This window comes from Panthera pardus, unplaced genomic scaffold (assembly GCF_024362965.1).
Source record: "Panthera pardus isolate Hobbes unplaced genomic scaffold, ASM2436296v1 HiC_scaffold_1, whole genome shotgun sequence".
NCBI lineage: Eukaryota > Metazoa > Chordata > Mammalia > Carnivora > Felidae > Panthera > Panthera pardus.
In genome coordinates, this window is record NW_026526654.1 from 2,409,578 (window position 1) to 2,428,683 (window position 19,106).

The window sequence follows — 19,106 nt, forward strand, 5'->3', positions numbered from 1 at the left end:
CTCCCCTGTGCAATTATGGGCCATTCTCACGCTTGCAGCCCACACGACTTCTGTCTCTCCTTACCTGCTCCTCCTACCTGTTTCCTGCCCACTATCCCTCTGGCTTCTCAGTGGCTTGAGATGCAGGCTGGCAAGGAGAGGATCCTCCTAGAGAACAGGGGTGAAGCTGGCAGACGCAGAATTGTGTTTAGCCCCGGGGTCTGCAAGCACTCCCACGTGAATGGGTGCCGTGAACTGGATGCACGTTGAGCCGCTGGCAGCTGGGCTGACTGGTGGAGACCCTGGGGCCAGCTCACTGCATACCCTGCCTGACCCTCCCAGCCCCAGTGTTCCTGACTGAGCTGCAGAATCAGGAGGTGCAGGACGGGTACCCCCGTGAGCTTCGACTGTGTGGTGACAGGCCAGCCGGTGCCCACCGTGTGCTGGTTCAAGGATGGCAGGATGCTGGAGGAGGATGACCACTACATGATCAGTGAGGACCAACAGGGCGGCCACCAGCTCATCATCACTGCAGTGGTACCTGCAGACATGGGTGTCTACCGCTGCATGGCTGAGAACAGCATGGGTGTGTCGTCCACCAAGGCAGAGCTCCGTGTGGACCGTGAGTGTGGCAGCCCCCAGAGAGCACTGGTTTTGGATCGGACAGGATGTGGAGCCTCATATCTTGTGGCTGGGGTGGGGGCAGAGACCTTATCTCCTTGGGAGGTGCCTAGGCTGGGGAGGGGCCTGGGACAGTTTGGAGGTGTCTGGCACACTTGGGCGGTTACCTATGGCACAACAAGAAATATGTACTTGGTCTTGTTCCGGGTTCCTAGCACACAGTTCTTAAATCCCTGGAAGTTTCCCGAGTGATAAGGGACCAGGAGGCATGTTGTATTCTAATGCCGAGACTCCTGGTGGGCCTCAGGACAAGTACATCCATTTGATTGTTGACAGAAGTGCAAGGGCAATTAAGTGGAGGCAGGATAGAATTTCAGATTCAAGGATAGAATCTCAAGTAGTGCTGGAGTCATTGGGACATTTATAGGCAAAGAATTAGACCTTGGCTTTATACAAAAATTAGCTCAAAATGGACTATATATGTAAATGTTAAATACAAAACTATGAAGGTTTCAGGAAAAAAAAATAGGGAAAAATATTTAGGATCCAGGAGAACACTTCTTAGATTTGATACTAAGCACACCCATAAAAGGGAAAATTGGTAAAAGTTATGAATGTTTGCTCTGAGAAAGACCCCGTGCAGAGGGTTGTCAGAGTACAGGATGGGAGAAGGTATCTGCAAACCACATATCTAGTAAAGGACTTTATCTAAAAATATATACAATAAATTCTACCTCTGAAACCAATAAAAATAAGGAAAGCATGAAATATATGTGCAGGAAAACTTTGGTTTGTGAGCATAATTCATTCCGGAAGCATGTTTGTAATCCAAAGTGCTCGTATATCAAAGCAAATTTCCCCATAAGAAATAATAGAAACTCAGATGATTTGCTCCACAGCCCCCAAATACTCATATAAAAATGATTACAATACTGTAATATAATGCAAAATAATCAAGAAAATACAAAATATAAAGAAAAATTAACATGTACTTACCCTGAAAACGTTTGTGGCTGGTGTAAGGGAGACAAGGGAGAGGAGGATTATTGTGTAGGGCAACCTTCACTATCACTAATGGAATCACTGCTATCTATTGGTTCCATGGAACCTTCTGCATGGGGGCCATTTTATACACTCACATGGATGTTGACCTCACTACAGTATTAATAAACTCTTGTCACATATTGAATGTAACTGTCAATAAGGCGGCAGAGGAAATGATCTATATCTGCAGGCAGCCTGACCTAGAATGAAGCTAAGCATTCCTACCTAAGCTCACTCTTGTATGGAAAAGCAAAGGGCCGTCCATAGGTGATTGGAAGTGACAAAAAAAAAAACAGAAAAAAAAAAAAACAAAAAAAAAAAACCACAAGTGCCAGTTGTGGGCACCTTCCAATGTTTTGAAAAACCACTGATTTCTGTGAAATGCCATGGCCTGAGACTGAGCATGAGCATCTGAGCATAGAAGACAATCACCCACAATCCTGCAGTGAGAGAGAAAGAGAGAAAGAGAGAGAGAGAGAACCATTGACTCAGTTGTAATCATGTGACATTCAGTGTCACATACTACTCATATTGCAACACATCGCTCAGTTTATCAAGTTAAAATTTATTAGAAATGTTTGCTCATCTTGTGGAATGCTCGCAGAACAAGTTGTTCACAATCCACAGTTTTACTGTGTATGTAAAGAATGGTCAACAGTAAACAATAAAAAAAAAGAAATTAAAAATCCAGTTAGAACAGGAGCAAAAGACATGTCCAGATGTTTCACACCAGAGGACACCCTGAAGGCAAATAACATGGAAGATATTCACCATCATTAGCCACCAGGGAAATGCTGATCAAAACCCCAGCGAGACATCACTCTACACTTAGCAGGATGGCTAAAATAAAAAATAGAGATAACACCCAGTGCTGGCGAGGAGGCAGAGAAACAGGATTGATTATGCATTGCTGGCAGGAATGTAACATGGTACACTCCATCTGGAAAAGAGGGTGGCAGTCAGTTACAAAACCAACCGCATAGCTAACATGTAATGCAACAGTTGCTGTTTTTGGTGTTTATCCCAGAGAAATGAAATCCTAAATTCATAATAAAACTTGTACCCAAAGGCTCTTAGCAACCTTATTCTCAACAGCCGGTAACTGGTCACAACCCAGCTGTCCTTCAGTGGGCGATGGTTACATGGTGATACAGCCATTGTAGGGAACACTGCTTGGCAAGGAAAAGGGATGTGTCAGTGTCACCTTCTGTAGTTATGACACAAGCGACCTCGGTTGCTGGAGACTGAAGGGTATATAAGGTCTGAGAAAAACTAGGTTATCTCTAACAGATTCACGGGAGGCCAAAGCAAACCTCCCCCATCCCAGCTTTGGCGGGCACTTCTAAGACCTGTATATGAGTTTCCAAGGGGCTGGGAACACAGGGGCCCAGGAGAGGTCATCAAGCAACACTAACAAGATGTAGGGCCAAATGTGGAGTCAGTATCATCAGCACAACTGCACACAACAGTAAGTCAGTTACCTCGAATGAGACCAGATTGTGTGTTTACCCAGTAGGAGATATTTCATTCTGCTGTGTAGATCTGGATTTCCATCTGCTCTCACTTTCTTTCTGCCTGAGGGACATCTTTCTGCATCTTTTTTGTAGTCTGGGTATGCTAGAGTTCTCTCAGCTTTTGTATGCCTGAAAGAAACGTCTATTTCTGTTTTGGTTCTGGAAGATATTTTTGTTAGGACGTTTTTGTTTTTTTTTTCTCTTTTTCATTCCTTAAAGGTGCTGTTCCACTGTTTACTAACTTGCATTGTTTCCACCTGAGAAATAGGATGCCATTCTTACCTTTGTTTCTCTGTGCAAAATTTGCCTTTTCTCTTGGGATTTAAAATGTTTAGATATTTACACACCATCGAAGTTGTTGTTTAAAAATGTGCAATTCAGTGGATTGTAGTATATTCATAATGTTGTGCGACCAGCATGACCATCCAGTGCCAGAGTGTTGCAGACTTTGAATCTGAAGTTCTCTCGTGTCCAGCAAGAGAGCAGATGCAGAATTGCATATGAGAGAGGCTAATGTCCGGGAGGAGACAAGAGCCCCAAACAGGGGTTTCGTCTCTGTATTGATTGAACTCTCAAGGTTTTACATATGTGATGAACTTGCTGAAGAAACCAATAAGCTAGGGACCAATAACTTGTGTGTGTAACAAGCAAAGGGTTCGGGGGGCAAGTGGCATTAGAAGTTGAGATTAAATCTGAGTGTGGTTTTGATTTGTATTTCCCTGATAAGGAGCGACGTTGAGCATCTTTTCATGTGGAGGTTCCTCAGAAAATTAAAAATAGACCTACCCTATGACCCAGCAATAGCACTGCTAGGAATTTACCCAAGGGATACAGGAGTACTGATGCATAGGGGCACTTGTACCCCAATGTTTATAGCAGCACTCTCAACAATAGCCAAATTATGGAAAGAGCCTAAATGTCCACCAACTGATGAATGGATAAAGAAATTGTGGTTTATATACACAATGGAGTACTACATGGCAATGAGAAAGAACGAAATATGGCCCTTTGTAGCAACGTGGATGGAACTGGAGAGTGTGATGCTAAGTGAAATAAGCCATACAGAGAAAGACAGATACCGTATGTTTTCACTCTTATGTGGATCCTGAGAAACTTAACAGAAACCCATGGAGGAGGGGAAGGAAAAAAAAAAAAAAGAGGTTAGAGTGGGAGAGAGCCAAAGCATAAGAGACTCTTAAAAACTGAGAACAAACTGAGGATTGATGGGGGGTGGGAGGGAGGGGAGGGTGGGTGATGGGTATTGAGGAGGGCACCTTTTGGGATGAGCACTGGGTGTTGTATGGAAACCAATTTGACAATAAATTTCATATATTGAAAAAAAAAAGTTGAGATTAAAGCACAATGATACACCAGATGGACAGTGTTTCTCTGTGGGTGATACAGCCAAGCAGCTCCTATCTCCAAAGTGTAAGGTTGCTGGAGCAGGGTGCCTCAAGGCTAACAAAGCACCTTTTCTCTAGCTAACTTCGGGTGCTTCTACCCTGTAGTGGCTTTCCGCCTCTAACTGGTCTCGGACACTTTCATCCTGTTGAGGCGGCTTTCCATCCTAAGCCTTGTTAACTCATTAGTGCAAGCTCAGGGAATTATTATTTTTATTTTTTTAACATTTACTTATTTTTGAGAGACAGAGTGCAAGTGGGGGAGGGGCAGAGAGAGATTGAGAGACAGAGAGAGAGGGAGAGAGAATCTGAAGCAGGCTCCAGGCTCTGAGCTGTCAGTACAGAACCCAAGGTGGGGCTTAAACTCTAGAACTGCGAGATCATGACCTGAGCTGAAGTTGACGCCTGAGTCACCCAGGCGCCCCCAAGCTAAGGGAATTCTTATGCTTATTTCCCACACCAGAGCATTTCTGTCATCCCAGAAAGAAACCCTGTGTCCATTCACTGTCAATCCCCACTCTGCCTTCCCTGGCCCCTGGAGACCACTAAGCTACTTTCTGTCTCTGTGGGTTTGCCTGTTCTGGACATTTCATATAAATGGAATCATATGATACGTGGCCTTTTGTGTCTGGTTCCTGTCACTGAACATGTCCCAGAGATCTATGTGTGTTGTAAAATACATCAGTACCTCATCTGTTTTTCAGGTTGAACAATACTCCCTTGTATGTGGACTGCTTATCCATTCATCAGGTGGTGTTTATCAATCACTTGTTTTGGGTCTTATAAGTAATGCTGTTGCACACATCTGTGTACAAGTAATTGTGTTTTGTGACATACGTGTTCAGTTCTCTTGGACACATACCTAGGAGTGGAATCACGTGGTCATATGGCAATTCTGTGGCTAACTCTTGGAGGAATGGCCATGCTCTACAGGGGCTGTGCCATTGTCAATTCCCACCAGCAATGGATGCAGGTTCGAATTCCCTACATCCTCATCAGTACTTGTTATTATTCACCTTTTTATTTATTAAAAAAATTTAATGTTTATTTATTTATGAGAGAGACAGCGAGCAGGGGATGGGCAGAGGGAGGGAGACAGAGGATCCTGTACTGTCAGCACAGAGCCTGATGTGGGACTCAAACCCACAAACCTTAAGATCATGACCTGCGGCAAAGTTGGACACTCAACCAGACTGAGCCACCCAGGGGTTTTTAGTAATTGCTGCCCTAAGCAGTGTGGTTTTGACCTGCATTTCCCTGGTGACTAATGATGTTGAGTATCTTTTCATGTATCTTTTATTGGATATTTGTGTATGTTTTTTGGGGGAAATGTCTACTCAGGTCTTTTCCCCATTTTCAGATTGGGTTTTGATTTTGAGTTGTAGGAGTTCTTTATATATTCTGCGTACTAGGCCATTATCAAATATATGATTTTTGAACATTTTTCCCCATTCTGAGGGTTTTCTTTCCACTTTCTTGATACACAAAATTTTCAATTTGATGAAGTCCACTACTTTTCCTTTGCTTGCTTGTACTTTTGTTGTGACGTCTACAAGACCATCACTTAGTTTTTGCTATAAACATTTACAACCATGCTTTCCTCTAAGAGTTTTACAGGTTTAGCTCTGACATTTAGGTTTGCTTTTTGTATATGGTGAGAGGCTAAGGGCCCAAATTCATCCTTGTCTTGTGGAAATCCAATGTTCCAGCACTGTTTGTGGAAAAGACTATTTTCCTCCATAAGATGGTCCTGGAACTCTTGTCAAAATCTCATTTCCATGAAACAAGTGGGTTTATTTCTGGGCTCTTCATTCTGTCTCATTTATCCATGATCTGACCATCATGCCACCAGCATGCTGTCTTGATGGCTGTAGCTTCATTGTAAGTTTTGACATCTAGACATGTGGGTCCTCCAACTTTGCTCTCGTTCAAGACTGTTTTGAGCCTCTGGGTCCTTTGCATTTCTACATGAGTTTTAGGATCAGTGTGTCTGCAGACCTTCTTGAGATCCTCCTCGGAGGTGGGGCCCAGGAAGCTGGGCTTATTCCCTCCCTCTACTGAAAGGAAAGACTTCCTGAGCACCTGATCCACAGATTGTGAAAGTTTCCAGTCTGACTAGAAACACAGTATCCTCCGCACTGTGTCCATGGCCCCTTCAGAGGTCTCTTACCCCATGTGCACATGCCAGTCAGTGCTTTGCTGACCCTCCAGTGAGAGGGTCCCCACTCTGTGTGCAGCTCTCTCTTCTCTGGCTTCTGTCCTGTGGACTCCAGCAGCCTTCATCTTCCAGGATGCCAGCTCTGTCTCCTCAACTCAGGGTCTACCTGGCTCTGCCAACCTCAGTTTCCCCTCCTAGACCTGGACACTGAAGGCAGGAAGCTGGGGTGATCGCAGGGCTCACCATTATTTCCTATCTGTAAGGGATCAACAGGAAATTCTCTGACACCAGCTGGGGGTCCTACAATTCACTCAGCTCTGGCCCCATCTATGTGGAGATGGCATCAGACCCCACAGGCTCAGCCCCACAGGACCACCCCCACTTCAGACGCCAACCCCAAGTCCAGACATCACCTGTGCTCTGACCCACAGGCAACAGATCACAGGTTCCCGCAGCCCCTCCTCGGGTCTGATGAATGTGCTGGAGGGACTCAGAGAGCTCAGGGAAATGTTTGACTTGCTAGATTAGTGGTTTATTACAAAAGGATATAACTCAGGGATAGCCCGTTAGAAGAGACGCCCAGATCAAGATGCTGGGGAAGGGATGGGAAGCTTCCATGCCTCTCCAGGCACGTCATTCTCCCCACGTCTCTACGTGCTCCCCAGCCTTCAATCCCCCCAACGCTGAGACTGTCCCTCTGAGTTTTCATGGGGGCTTCATTGCATAGACATGATCGATTAACCCATTGTCCATTGGTGATTGATTCCATCTCCCCTTCCCAGAGGTCAGGGGCAGGACTGAAGCCTCCAACTCTCTGGTCCCATGGTGGGGTCCACAGGCCACCAGCCGCCATCCCTAGGGGCTTTCTAAAGTCACCACAACAACATGAACTTGGGCTTGTTATGAACACCGTGACACCTTCATTGCTGTCTTCAGTTGGGAAACCCAAGGGCTTTAGGACCTCTAAGCCAGGAACAGTGACAAGGGCCGAGTCCGTATTTCTTATAAATCACACTATCACAGCCATTGTCCCACATATTCTGTATGGGGGAAGGGGAGGCTGTTGGGGCTACTGCAGCAGGGACCACAGAGCAGGTGGTAGAAACAACAGAAGTGTACTGCTCGTGGCTGCAGTCAAGCTCTTCCTCGCATGGGGTTGCTTCCTGTCAGGGCACTAATGCCATTGCCATGGTGGGGGCTCCGCTGTCAGGAGCTCCTGACTCCTTGACTACCTCCCAGAGCACCTGCTCTTGACACCAGCACACTGCAGGTTTCCACATTTGAGGTCAAGGGGACACGAACATCCTGCCTACAGCAGAGGGTGAGTCCAGACCCTGTTACTCCTTCACGGCTGGCTGTATATGTCACTCCTTGTTCCCTAGCGGGGAAGACTGGAGGATATAGCCTTGGCCTCTCTCTGCCAGTCACAAGGCCCAGCGTCACCCAGTATTGACAATTTGTTGGGACTTGCAGTTAGATACAGGCCTGGAAACATGGAGACAGCCTGGGGTGTGGAAGGGACACCGTCTACCATGTGCCCCATGGCCTCTCCCCCAGGAGTGTCAGTGGCTCCTAGGGATGGACTCGCACTGAGAGCCAGGTGGCTAGCCTCTGGTGGGGGGCCATGCCTGGGCAGGTGGGGCACAGAGCTCACACCAGCCACTGTTCCTCTACCAGTGACCAGCACGGACTATGAAACTGCGGCCGATGCCACGGAGACCTCCTCCTACTTCAGCGCCCAAGGCTACCTGTCCAGGTAGAGGTCCATGTGGACGCAGGCAGCACCCAGCAGGCTGGTGGTGCAGGCCCAGGGTGGGCGGCAGTGCTGGCCTGGGCAGACGGAACCTGAGTCCTGGAGCTCTCAGCCAGGCCCTGGCAGTGTCCTGCCAGCAAGCAGGGGTCTGCAGGAGCCATCCAGGCCTGACCCCTTGCTGGTCCACCTCATGCCCTTTCTCTGTTCTCCCACCAGCCGGGAGCAAGAGGGCACAGAGTCTACCTCAGAGGAGGGGCAGCTGCCCCAGGTGGTGGAGGAGATGAAGGACCTCCAGGTGGCCCCTGGCACGCGCCTGGCCAAGTTCCAGCTCAAAGTGAAAGGTGAGGAAGAGAGACAGATGGCCCGGAGCGCCATCTGGACAGTGGAGGCTGGGTGGGCATGGGGGCCAGGGGGTTCTGAGGGCAGGGCGTGCTGGCCGGGGGCTGTGTGCTGACCAGTCCCCTGTGGTCCCAGGCTACCCAGCGCCACGGCTGTACTGGTTCAAAGACGGGCAGCCCCTGACGGCTTCTGCACACATCCGCATGGCTGACAGGAAGACGATTCACACCCTGGAGGTTGTATCTGTCACCAAGGAGGATGCCGGCCAGTACTCAGCTTACATTAGCAATGCCGTGGGCGCCGCCTACTCATCAGCCCGGCTGCTGGTCCGAGGTGGGTGCGGGGGACTGGGTGTCCCCACCTGGGCAGTGCAAGTGGCCTGGGTGGGGGCAGGCAGGCAGTGAAACAGACCCACAAGTGTGGGAGCACCAGGAGACTGCGGAGGAGGAGGTCAGGAGTCACTTTTGGAGGATGGGTATGAGCTCCTTTGTCCCAAGTTCTGAGCATCGCAAGGTGCTCCCAGGTCACGCCAGAGGGAGTGGCCAAGGGACCCAGCTCTGCCCAGGCTTCACTCGCCCTTGGGTGCCACCCCACGTGCTGGCTCCAGATCAACGCCCACACTCTTGGGGCCGTGGAGGGGTGTGTGTATGAGAGTGGGTGGGACACCCCTACAGACTCCTACCCCCAGCAGGTGCACAGGCCCAGAGGAGGGAGGCCCCCTGGTGCTACAGGCCTGACTTCCATTTCTTGCCTCTTTCAGGCCCCAAAGATCCCGAAGAGAAGCCAGAATCAGGTGAGCCGACTCGGGTGGGCAGAGGTGGGTGGGTGGCTCAGCAAAGTGAGTGAGGGACACAGCGTCGCAGGTGGAGGAGGGTGCACTGTAGGCTGTGGAGACCCAACCTCCAGATGGGATGGGGCTGAGACCTGGGAGGGGGGCCTTGGTGCCCCGAGGATGGGGAGCAGGGGTTCGACATGCATTCATCACCAATGCTTGCTGTTTCTCCAGATGTGTACCAGCAGCTGGTGCCGCCCCGATTCCTGGAAAGATTCACCTCCAAGAAAGTGAAGAAAGGCTCCAGCATCACCTTTTCAGTGAAGGTGGAAGGTGGGGCCCTCCTACTGTCCTGCCCCTTGACAAGGACAGCCAAACCCAGGATCAGAGCGGGCCCCGCCCCCTTCCTACCTAGGACTCTTCCCTCAGGATCAGAGCGGGGCTTGCCCTCTCCCCACCTAGGACTCCTCCCCCAGGCTCAGAGCGAGCCCCTCCCTCTTCCCACCTGGGACTCCTTCCTCCCCCAGGCTGAGCGGGGCCCCTCCCTCTTCCCACCTGGGACTCCTCCCCCAGGATCAGAGAGGGCCCTACCCTCTTCCTACCTAGGACTCCCCCCAAGGCCCTTCAGTCTTCCCATCTCCCCAAGTCTCCCTCACTGTTCCCTCCTGCCCACAGGGTGCCCGGCCCCAGCCGTGCACTGGCTGCGGGAGGAGGCTGAACGAGGCGTGCTGTGGATTGGCCGTGACACGCCAGGCTACACGGTGGCCAGCTCTGCACAGCAGCACAGTCTGGTCCTGCTGGATGTGGGCAGACAGCACCAGGGCACATACACCTGCATCGCCAGCAACAGTGCTGGCCAGGCCCTCTGCTCCGCTAGCCTGCACATCTCTGGCCGTGAGTGGGCGTGGGTGACTGCGGGCAGCTGACCTTCACTGAGCCCCCGACCCAGAGCCCTCTCCTGTTGGCCCCCTGAACACAGAGCCCCATAGGCCAGCTCCCACCCCTGTCTTGTAGGCTCTGCATAGCTGGATGAGACCCTCCTAGAAACCCCCTGCCCCCCTGAGTGTTATTCTCCTGGGCCCCACTCCACCTTGGGGCTCCCAAGGGCGAGGGTCAAGGTTCCTGCTGGGGGGTAGACACCCTGGGTCGGGTCCCCGCCAGAATTGGCTCAGGGCTGTGGGGCGTCATCCTGAGGCTCACCCTGTTCTCCTGACAGTGCCCAAGGAGGCAGGGGCAGCAGAGGAGCATGCTGGGGTGAAGGAGGCCCTCATCTCCACCTTCCTGCAGGGGTGAGTAGGGGAAGCAGGTCAGCAGCAGCAGGCCTGGGAGTGGGGCGTTGCTGCCCTTGGGAGGGAACCCCATCCAGACTGCAGCCCAGCCTTGCCCCTCAAGGACTCTGTGGCTTGGGCCGGCCCTGTCCCTCTCTGTGCCTCAGTGTCCCCACTGTAACACCAGGGCTTCGGCTGAAGCATTCCCTCAGGATGCCCCTCCCCTTTAGGACCCAAGCCGTCTCCACGCAGATGTCAGAACCTGCAGGTTTCACTGATCTTGCTGGGCAGAGGAAAGGTATGGGCTGATTGGGAGCAGGGAGCAGGGTGGGGGTCAATGCACCCAGTGCAGGGGTGAGGCATGGAGGAGGCTGCTCCAGGCCCACAGCTGCTCCAGAAATACCTGCTTGTCCTCTCTGGGCCAGGGCTTCCTGCCCTCTCCTGGGCCTGATTCTGAATGCTAGTTGGTGTCAAGGCCATTTCTGAGCCTTGCAGATCTGACCCTTGGCTCACAGCTCACGCCCAGCGGGCTGTGTGGATGCCTGGCCTGGACACAGGTGGCAGTGATGGCTAGGTGAAGGCAGTGCAGGAGGCAGGTGCTGGGCATGCCAGTATCCAGACCTGATCAGTCCTGGATTCTCCCCCGTCCCCAGCAGGGTCCTTCGGTTCATTTCCTGGCCACCTGCACAGGGCCTTCTGGCACCTTGGGGTATTTGTAACTTTTTAATGGAAAGCAGGGAGTCTGCACAGAAGTAGAGAAGGGAAGGCCATGTGCTCTGTGTGCTGGTTGCCCACCTTTGGGATCACTTCTCGGCTGACCCCCACTCATCCAGGCAGCCCTCATTCACTCTTGACCCGACCCTGCAAAGCTTCCAGCAGTGATGGCCCCAAGTCTGTGCATTCCTCTGCACTGCTGACACTTGAGCCCAGGTCCAGGCCTGGAGAGCACAGGTCTGCAGGGCCTGCAGCTAGCTGAGCCAGCTTCTGGTCCCCAGGAGAGCCGATGGCGGTGGAGGCCCGTAGCCACTTGTCCTTGGCCGAGGTGGGCACAGAGGAGTTCCTGCAGAAGCTCACCTCCCAGATCACAGAGATAGTGTCGGCCAAGATCACGCAGGGTGAGGGCGCCGCTGGCTGTGGGGCAAGGGTAGGGGCAGTGACTGAATTCCCTTGTCCATGCACCCTGGGGACCCACGGGGAGGGGATATGGGCCAGGCCCTTCCTGGGCATCACATGCCCTATGCCCCCAGCCAAGCTGCAGGTGCCTGGAGGTGACAGCGATGAGGAATCTAAGACACCGTCTGCATCCCCCTGGCATGGCCGTTCCCGCCCCTCCTCCAGCGTCCAGGAGTCATCCTCGGAGTCGGAGGATGGGGACTCCCGTGGCGAGGTGCTCTGATGGGGCAGTGGGGGGCAGGCAGCGGGCAGGGCACCGGTGGGGGGAGGAGTGGGAGCATAATACTGCCACCTGGGATGGCCTGGACCCCTGGGCCCTCTGGGGTGGCCTCACTGCCACCCTGATGGGATTTCCATCAGCAGAGTTGGGTTGAGCTTGTCCTGGAACTTCTGGAACCTCAGGATGGCTTCTCCCCCAACGTGATGCCAGGCACTCCACAGCCTCAGGAGGCCCGGCTGGCTCCAGTCTGGGTTTTCCCCGCTCTGGGGTCTTTGTGGGGGCTGTGGGGGCCTTGGTAGGTCAGGCTGGCATCCCTCTGGTCTGACTCGGCATCATCCCCCCCAGATCTTCGACATCTATGTGGTCACGGCTGACTACCTGCCCCTGGGGGCCGAACAGGATGCCATCTCACTGCGGGAGGGCCAGTATGTGGAAGTGCTGGACTCCGCCCACCCGCTGCGCTGGCTTGTGCGCACCAAGCCCACCAAGTCCAGCCCCTCACGGCAGGGCTGGGTGTCCCCTGCCTACCTGGACAGGCGGCTCAAGGTACCGGATGGCTGGGGTGGGGTCCTGGGATGGACCCCTGGGTCCTCCCACAGGGCAGGGCTGGGCCAGAGACTGGACCACCTGCCACCGTCCCCCATTTTCTCACCAGCTGTCACCCGAGTGGGGGCCCACCGAGGCCCCCGAGTTCCCGGGGGAGGCCGTGTCTGAGGATGAATACAAGACAAGGCTAAGGTGAGGGTCCGGCAGGCAGGGGCAGGAGCGGCTTTGTGGCCTCCAGGTAGCCTTGGGGGTGCTGCCCACATTGCCGGGCTTGTTCTGAAGGTGGGTGGCGGTGGGCTGCATGGGAGGAGGAAGCTGCCTGCCCCCCTCAGGAGCTCCTGGGTCTCTCCTCACCCCATCCCCTCCCAGCTCCATCATCCAGGAGCTGCTGAGCTCTGAGCAGGCCTTTGTGGGCAAGCTGCAGTTCCTGCAAAGCCACCACATGCAGCACCTGGACCACTGCCCCCATGTACCTGCGGCTGTGGCCTCCCAGAAGGCTGTCATCTTTCGAAACGTGCAGGACATCAGCCATTTCCACAGCAGGTGGGTGGGTAGGCAGGCCCCACGGCTGCTCCGGAGCCCCCAGGTGTGCACACAGACACGTGCACATGGGCCAGCCAGGCATGCACAAAGGTACAAGCACACGTGACAGTCACAAGTGCACAAAGACGAATGCATGCATATCAGTGATGCACCTGCACACATGCACACATGCTCACGCATGCCTGAGAGAACTTCACTGACTGGGTTTACCCACTGGCGCACCACACCCCTGTTTACGGGCACAGATGTCCCTAGGAACACAGGCATGTGTACCTGGCTCGCCCACAGAAGCGCCTGCAGTATCCTTGCCTGCTGCCAGCACCCATATGTGAGAACGCTCCAGAAACTTCTCCAAACACATGAGAGGCACGTCCCACGACATGCACTTCTGTGTACACAGATACAGGCGTGCATACCTGCATTCAGACGCACACTCTGACACGTGTGGGCATGCATGTGTACACGACACACACACGTCATGTGTGCAGATGTGGATGCCCTCACACACCGCACCTGCAGCCTCCCCAGCCCAGACCTGGGCAGCAGCCTGTTTCTCCCCCAGCCTGAGGGCTCGCCATCCCCCTGACCACTGTCCCCTGTTCTGCAGCTTCCAGAGGGAGCTGCAGCAGTGTGACACGGATGACGATGTGGCCATGTGCTTCATCAAGAACCAGGCGGCCTTTGAGAAGTACCTGGAGTTCCTGGTAGGCCGCGTACAAGCCGAGTCTGCGGTGGTCAGCACAGCAGTGCAGGAGTTCTACAAGGTGCCCCCCCAGCCCGTGCCTCATAGTTTTCTGAGAAAAGCAGGGTCCCTGAAGCTCTGGGCTCAGCTTCAGAGGGTGACACCGCAGGGGGCAGGAGGAGGGTGTGAGGCCCACCGGAGGGAGGAGCAGTGCATGTGTATGCGCATGTGCATGTACCCCACGCCCCAGCCCTTCAGCTTTCCGCCCTGGTAACACTGGCCATCGGGGGTGCACATGTGTGTCCCCAACCCCGTGCTGCGGTTCCCACAGAAATACACGGAAGACGTGCTGTCAGCCTTAGACCCCTCGCAGCCACCACTGCCGCCCCTGCAGCACTTCCTAGAACAGCCTGTGGAGCGGGTCCAGCAGTACCAGGCCCTGCTCAAGGTACAGGCCGCCGCGTGGCCACCCTCCCTGGCCTTGGTGGGCGGTCGGGCAGACGGGCAGGCGGTGGGGCTCGGGCCTGACGCCTTCTCCCCCAGGAGCTGATCCGCAACAAGGCGAGAAACAGGCAGAACTGCGCGCTGTTGGAGCAGGCGTATGCCATGGTGTCGGCCCTGCCGCAGCGCGCTGAGAACCAACTGCACGTGTCGCTCATGGAGAACTACCCGGGCACCCTGCAGGCCCTGGGCGAGCCCATCCGCCAGGTGCTGGGCGCGGTGGAGGGCCTGGCGGGGCCACGTGGGTGGGGGGAATGGGGCATGGTGGAGGGCCTGGTGCGGGGCCATGTGGGTACGGGGTGTGGGGTGCTGTGGAGGGCCTGGGCAGGGCCATCGGGTGCGGGGTGTGGGGCACGGTGGAGGGCCTGACAGGGCCATGTGGGCGCCGGGTGCAGGGCAGGGTGGAGGGCTTGACGGGGCCACATGGGTGCGGGGTAGAGGACACGGTGGAGGGCCTGATGGAGCTATGTGGGTGCGGGGTGCTGGGTGCTGGGCACGGTGGAGGGCCTGGGCGGGGCCACGTGGGCGCCACGTACCGAGCTGAGAGCTGAATGCTCCCCAGGGCCACTTCATCGTGTGGGAGGGGGCGCCGGGCGCACGGATGCCCTGGAAGGGCCACCATCGGCATGTCTTCCTGTTCCGCCACCACCTGGTGGTCTGCAAGCCGAGACGGGATTCCCGCACTGACACCTTCAGCTATGTCTTCCGGAACATGATGAAGGTTTACGGGTGCCCATGGAGCCCGAGTGGGGCAGAGGGGGGTGCCGGCTGGGCAGGGGGTGTGGAGTCCTGCTTCCAGACGATCAGCCTGCATCCTGCCTCCCCCCACAGCTGAGCAGCATCGACCTGAATGACCAGGTGGAGGGTGACGACCGCGCCTTCGAGGTTTGGCACGAGCGAGAGGACTCTGTGCGCAAGTATCTGCTGCAGGCGCGGACGGTCATCACCAAGAATTCCTGGGTGAAGGAGATCTGCGGCATCCAGCAGCGCCTGGCCCTGCCCGTGTGGCGTGAGTGTCCTGGCCATGGCAGTGCTGCCAGATTGGGAGCCTGAGCCTGACCTGAGTACAGGAAGCCTCGGGGTTCACACAGCCCCCCACCCCAGCACAAGACAGGCACCCAGACTGTTAGGGACATGAAGGACCTGGTAACCCCAGGTGGGCTTCCCCACCTAGGACAGGAGAGAGGATCCCCTTTCTCCACGGTTCTTTGTTACCCACCCAGCTTGCCTCACTCACCCTGACTCCCATCAGACCCAGGTCCTGGATGGAAGGTCGCAGGGGGTGGTGTCCATAACAATCTCACTCTTTGACCTTGAGGCTTCTGGCTGTGCCAGGGACGCACCAAGGACTTGGTGGGGGGGGCTATCCCACCCACCAAGAGCTCAAAGCCTGTGTGTGTTGTGTGTGTGTGTGTGTGTGTGTGTGTGCACGCGTGCACCTAGAACCCCCAGATTTCGAAGAGGAGCTGGCAGACTGCACAGCCGAGCTGGGTGAGACTGTCAAGCTGGCCTGCCGTGTGACAGGCACACCCAAGCCCATCGTCAGCTGGTACAAAGGTAGGCCCCTGGGGCCCAAGGGATGTTGATCCTGCACCAGGAAGAGGCGCTGGGAGGGAATCCATCCCGGGCAGGGGCTGGGGAATGAGGGGCAGCCTGCTGGGGGGCTGGGCACAATCACCGCCAGCCTGGGTGGGTGCGTGGGTGGACGAGGTGGGACAGAGGCAGAGGGCGTGCACCCATGATCCCGACACAGTGATCCTACCCACCCCAAACTCACTCCTTAGCTCTCCGAGGGCTCACACCCTGTCCCAGACGCCAGGCCCTGCCAAGGGGTGCTGGTCGTCTAGGGGAGGAGACAGATGGCAAACCAGGAGACAAACATGTGGCATGAAGGCAACACGGCCAGCTAGAGAAATAAGGCAGAGGGGGCAGCTGGCAGGCCTCCCTGGTGAACATTCAGGAGCTCTGGGTGGGCAACCAGGAGGCCAGGAGCAGGGAGAGGGCACTGAGGCTGGCTCTGTGGTCAGGGTCCCCAGGAATAACCCCACTTCTGGCATCAGCTGCACTTTGGGGGTCTCTGGGAGCACCTCCACTTCTGACACTGGCTGTATTCTGGGGGTCCATGGGACCACCCCCACTTCTGACACCAGATGCAGCTTGGGGGTCCCATGACCACTCCCACTTCTGGCACAAGCTGTAGTCTGGGGTCTCTGGAACCACCCCCACTCTGGCATCAGCTGCAGCTTGGGGGTCCCCGGGGACCACCCCCACTTCTGGCATCAGCTTCACTTTGGGGGTCCCCATGACCACCCCCACTTCTGACACTGGCTGTATTCTGGGGGTCCCCGGGGACCACCCCCACTTCTGGCATCAGCTGCACATTGGGGGTCCCCATGACCATCCCCACTTCTGACACCGGCTGTATTCTGGGGGTCCCCGGGACCAGCCCCACTTCTGGCATCAAAATCACTTTGGGGGGGTCACGACCAGCTTTGGATTCAATGAATCACCTGAAGGACTCACAGAACTCAGCAGAACATTCCGCTCAGGGTGTGCTTTATTGCAGGAAAGGGAAAAGCAACATGGGGAAGGGTCCCAGGGTCCCCCCACCCAGTGGTCATGCAGATTGCATGTTGCTCCCACATGCATGCGTGGCAGCACTCAGTCTGGCCCTTTGGGGACATCCCTCTGAGCCTTGTGGCTTGTGGCCTTGTGTCCAGGGCCTCTGTTCGGGGTCACTCATGCAGGCACAGGTGTCCTGTCACGGCCCCTGCAGAGGTCAAGCTAATGACATGTGACCTTAAGCCCCAGCCCTAAACCACAGTGTAGTACAGCCATCTGACATGGTCCAAGGCCCCCAGGTAAACTGAGACACTCTCACTGTGGGTCACTTGGGCTGGCAGGCAGGTCTCCAAGTCCTCAGTTCAGTCTGAATAACCAAGTCCAGTCCCAGTTTTGGGGAGCTGTCCCAGGGGCAGGCCCTCGGGTTGAGCAGCCAGGGGCACTGGTTTGTCCTTCATGGCTGAGGATGGGGCTAGAGCGAATACTGGTGGTGTTGCTGGGACACAAGAGGGGCCTTCCCCGTGTCCTGCAGTCAGAGCCACAGGCTGAAGCTGGGGGACACAGGGACTGGTTCCCGTCAGCAGTTTGGGAGAGCGGCCCCAGGGTCGTCTTCTGGAGGGAGGCCCCACAGCCACCTCGTCCTGGGGTCTGAGGAGGTTCATCCCCAGCTGCCTCCCCTGCACAGAACCTGGGAGGGTACCTGTCCGTCCCGCTGTCCCCTCATGGCCAGACCTTTGACCTGTGAGGACGGGTTCATACCCTCCATCCTGGGAGGGACAGAGTGGTTCATACAGTTTCCTGGAAGCAAGAACGAACCCCTGGGGCCACCTGTTTTGGCCAGGCTGCCTCCAAGAGGGTGTGCTGGCCGGGGCCCACATCCAAGGGGAAAGGGGGACGTGCCACCCAGGAGTGGACAGTGAGTGCTCTGGAGGGGATAACTTGGCTGGGGATAGCTGTGTCCAATGACCAGACTGCCTCCCCAAGGGGTGGATGGAGGAGGTGGGGGCAGCCAGATGGTCAGCCCGTGTTGACACATGCTGTCACAATACACGCAGCGCACACAGTCATGTGGTAGGGACAGAGCTTCTGTGACCCAAAGCAGCGTCATGGCAGGAAACCCCACCGGTAGCTGACGGAGACACTGATTTGCCAGGATGGGGAGTCCGCCCCCAGCCTGGCCTCTGAGCGGTGTCCCATGCAAGAACTTTACCTCGTTCACCGCCCCAAGGAGGGGTCTTCAACTGACCAGTCTGTAGCCTCTCAGGCTGTGTCTTTTGCAACAGCTCAAGGCTGGTGGGCACATAGCAGCCTTCACTGGGAAGAGCATCGCCAGTGGAGCCACACAGTTGGCTCTGAGCTCTGCCCATGGAACTGGGACCCGGCTCCCCACCATGTGGCCTGGACCGCTGCTGCGCTCACTGCATAGCCTGGGTCTCCCCTGAGCTGGATGATGGGGCGGGGGAGGGGGAATTGGAGGGAAGGTCCCCTAAGAGGTTCTGTCCCAGTACATGAGTCTGTAGGTGGGGGTCCCCTTTGTAGGCGTCGAAGAGGTAAAGGTTGGTTATTGCAATGGAGGGACTCAGCGTGGGGAGACTTCTGACTTGCCAGCCAGCAGAACGGCAGAATGTCATGGGTGGACGCTTCCCATGTTAGGAGCAGGCAGAGAGGGGCAAGTGCTGACCCACCCACAGGGGCCACATGTCCAGAATGGAGGGCCCCGGACACGAATCAGAGACCTCGCCTCAAGAATGCGGAGAGGTCCTGGTGCCTGAGTGCCTGAGGGTGGAAGAGCAGGATCCATTGCTCTGCACGGGGGATCCCCTTACACCCGGCCTGTCTACACCTACTGGAGCCATAGGAGCAGTTGCCTTTGACCAGCCACCTGCTCCCTCTGGTGGCTGCTGCCACCTCTGCGCCTGGCGAGTACACACTGGAATGTCCCCTCCCCACATTCCCTCTGGCCCGGGAACTGCATACCGCAAACATTGGGTCCAGAGGTAGAAGTTGCAGCCACAGAACTCTGACTTGGCC

The 19,106-nt window shown here is 55.3% G+C and overlaps 1 protein-coding gene across 1 annotated transcript in view; it reads left to right on the forward strand.

Annotated features, from left to right (window-relative positions):
• Nucleotides 1–19,106, forward strand: part of OBSCN (obscurin, cytoskeletal calmodulin and titin-interacting RhoGEF) — a 166,376-nt gene that overhangs the window by 122,073 nt on the left and 25,197 nt on the right. The window contains 21 exon segments of the mRNA XM_053904975.1: nucleotides 322–371; nucleotides 373–601; nucleotides 8,394–8,472; nucleotides 8,686–8,810; nucleotides 8,944–9,141; nucleotides 9,569–9,601; nucleotides 9,815–9,913; nucleotides 10,256–10,474; nucleotides 10,797–10,869; nucleotides 11,079–11,146; nucleotides 11,844–11,963; nucleotides 12,096–12,235; nucleotides 12,587–12,787; nucleotides 12,897–12,979; nucleotides 13,157–13,330; nucleotides 13,938–14,094; nucleotides 14,344–14,460; nucleotides 14,556–14,720; nucleotides 15,076–15,234; nucleotides 15,345–15,522; nucleotides 15,957–16,070. Of these exon segments, the coding sequence (XP_053760950.1) occupies nucleotides 322–371; nucleotides 373–601; nucleotides 8,394–8,472; nucleotides 8,686–8,810; nucleotides 8,944–9,141; nucleotides 9,569–9,601; nucleotides 9,815–9,913; nucleotides 10,256–10,474; nucleotides 10,797–10,869; nucleotides 11,079–11,146; nucleotides 11,844–11,963; nucleotides 12,096–12,235; nucleotides 12,587–12,787; nucleotides 12,897–12,979; nucleotides 13,157–13,330; nucleotides 13,938–14,094; nucleotides 14,344–14,460; nucleotides 14,556–14,720; nucleotides 15,076–15,234; nucleotides 15,345–15,522; nucleotides 15,957–16,070 (2,781 nt within the window).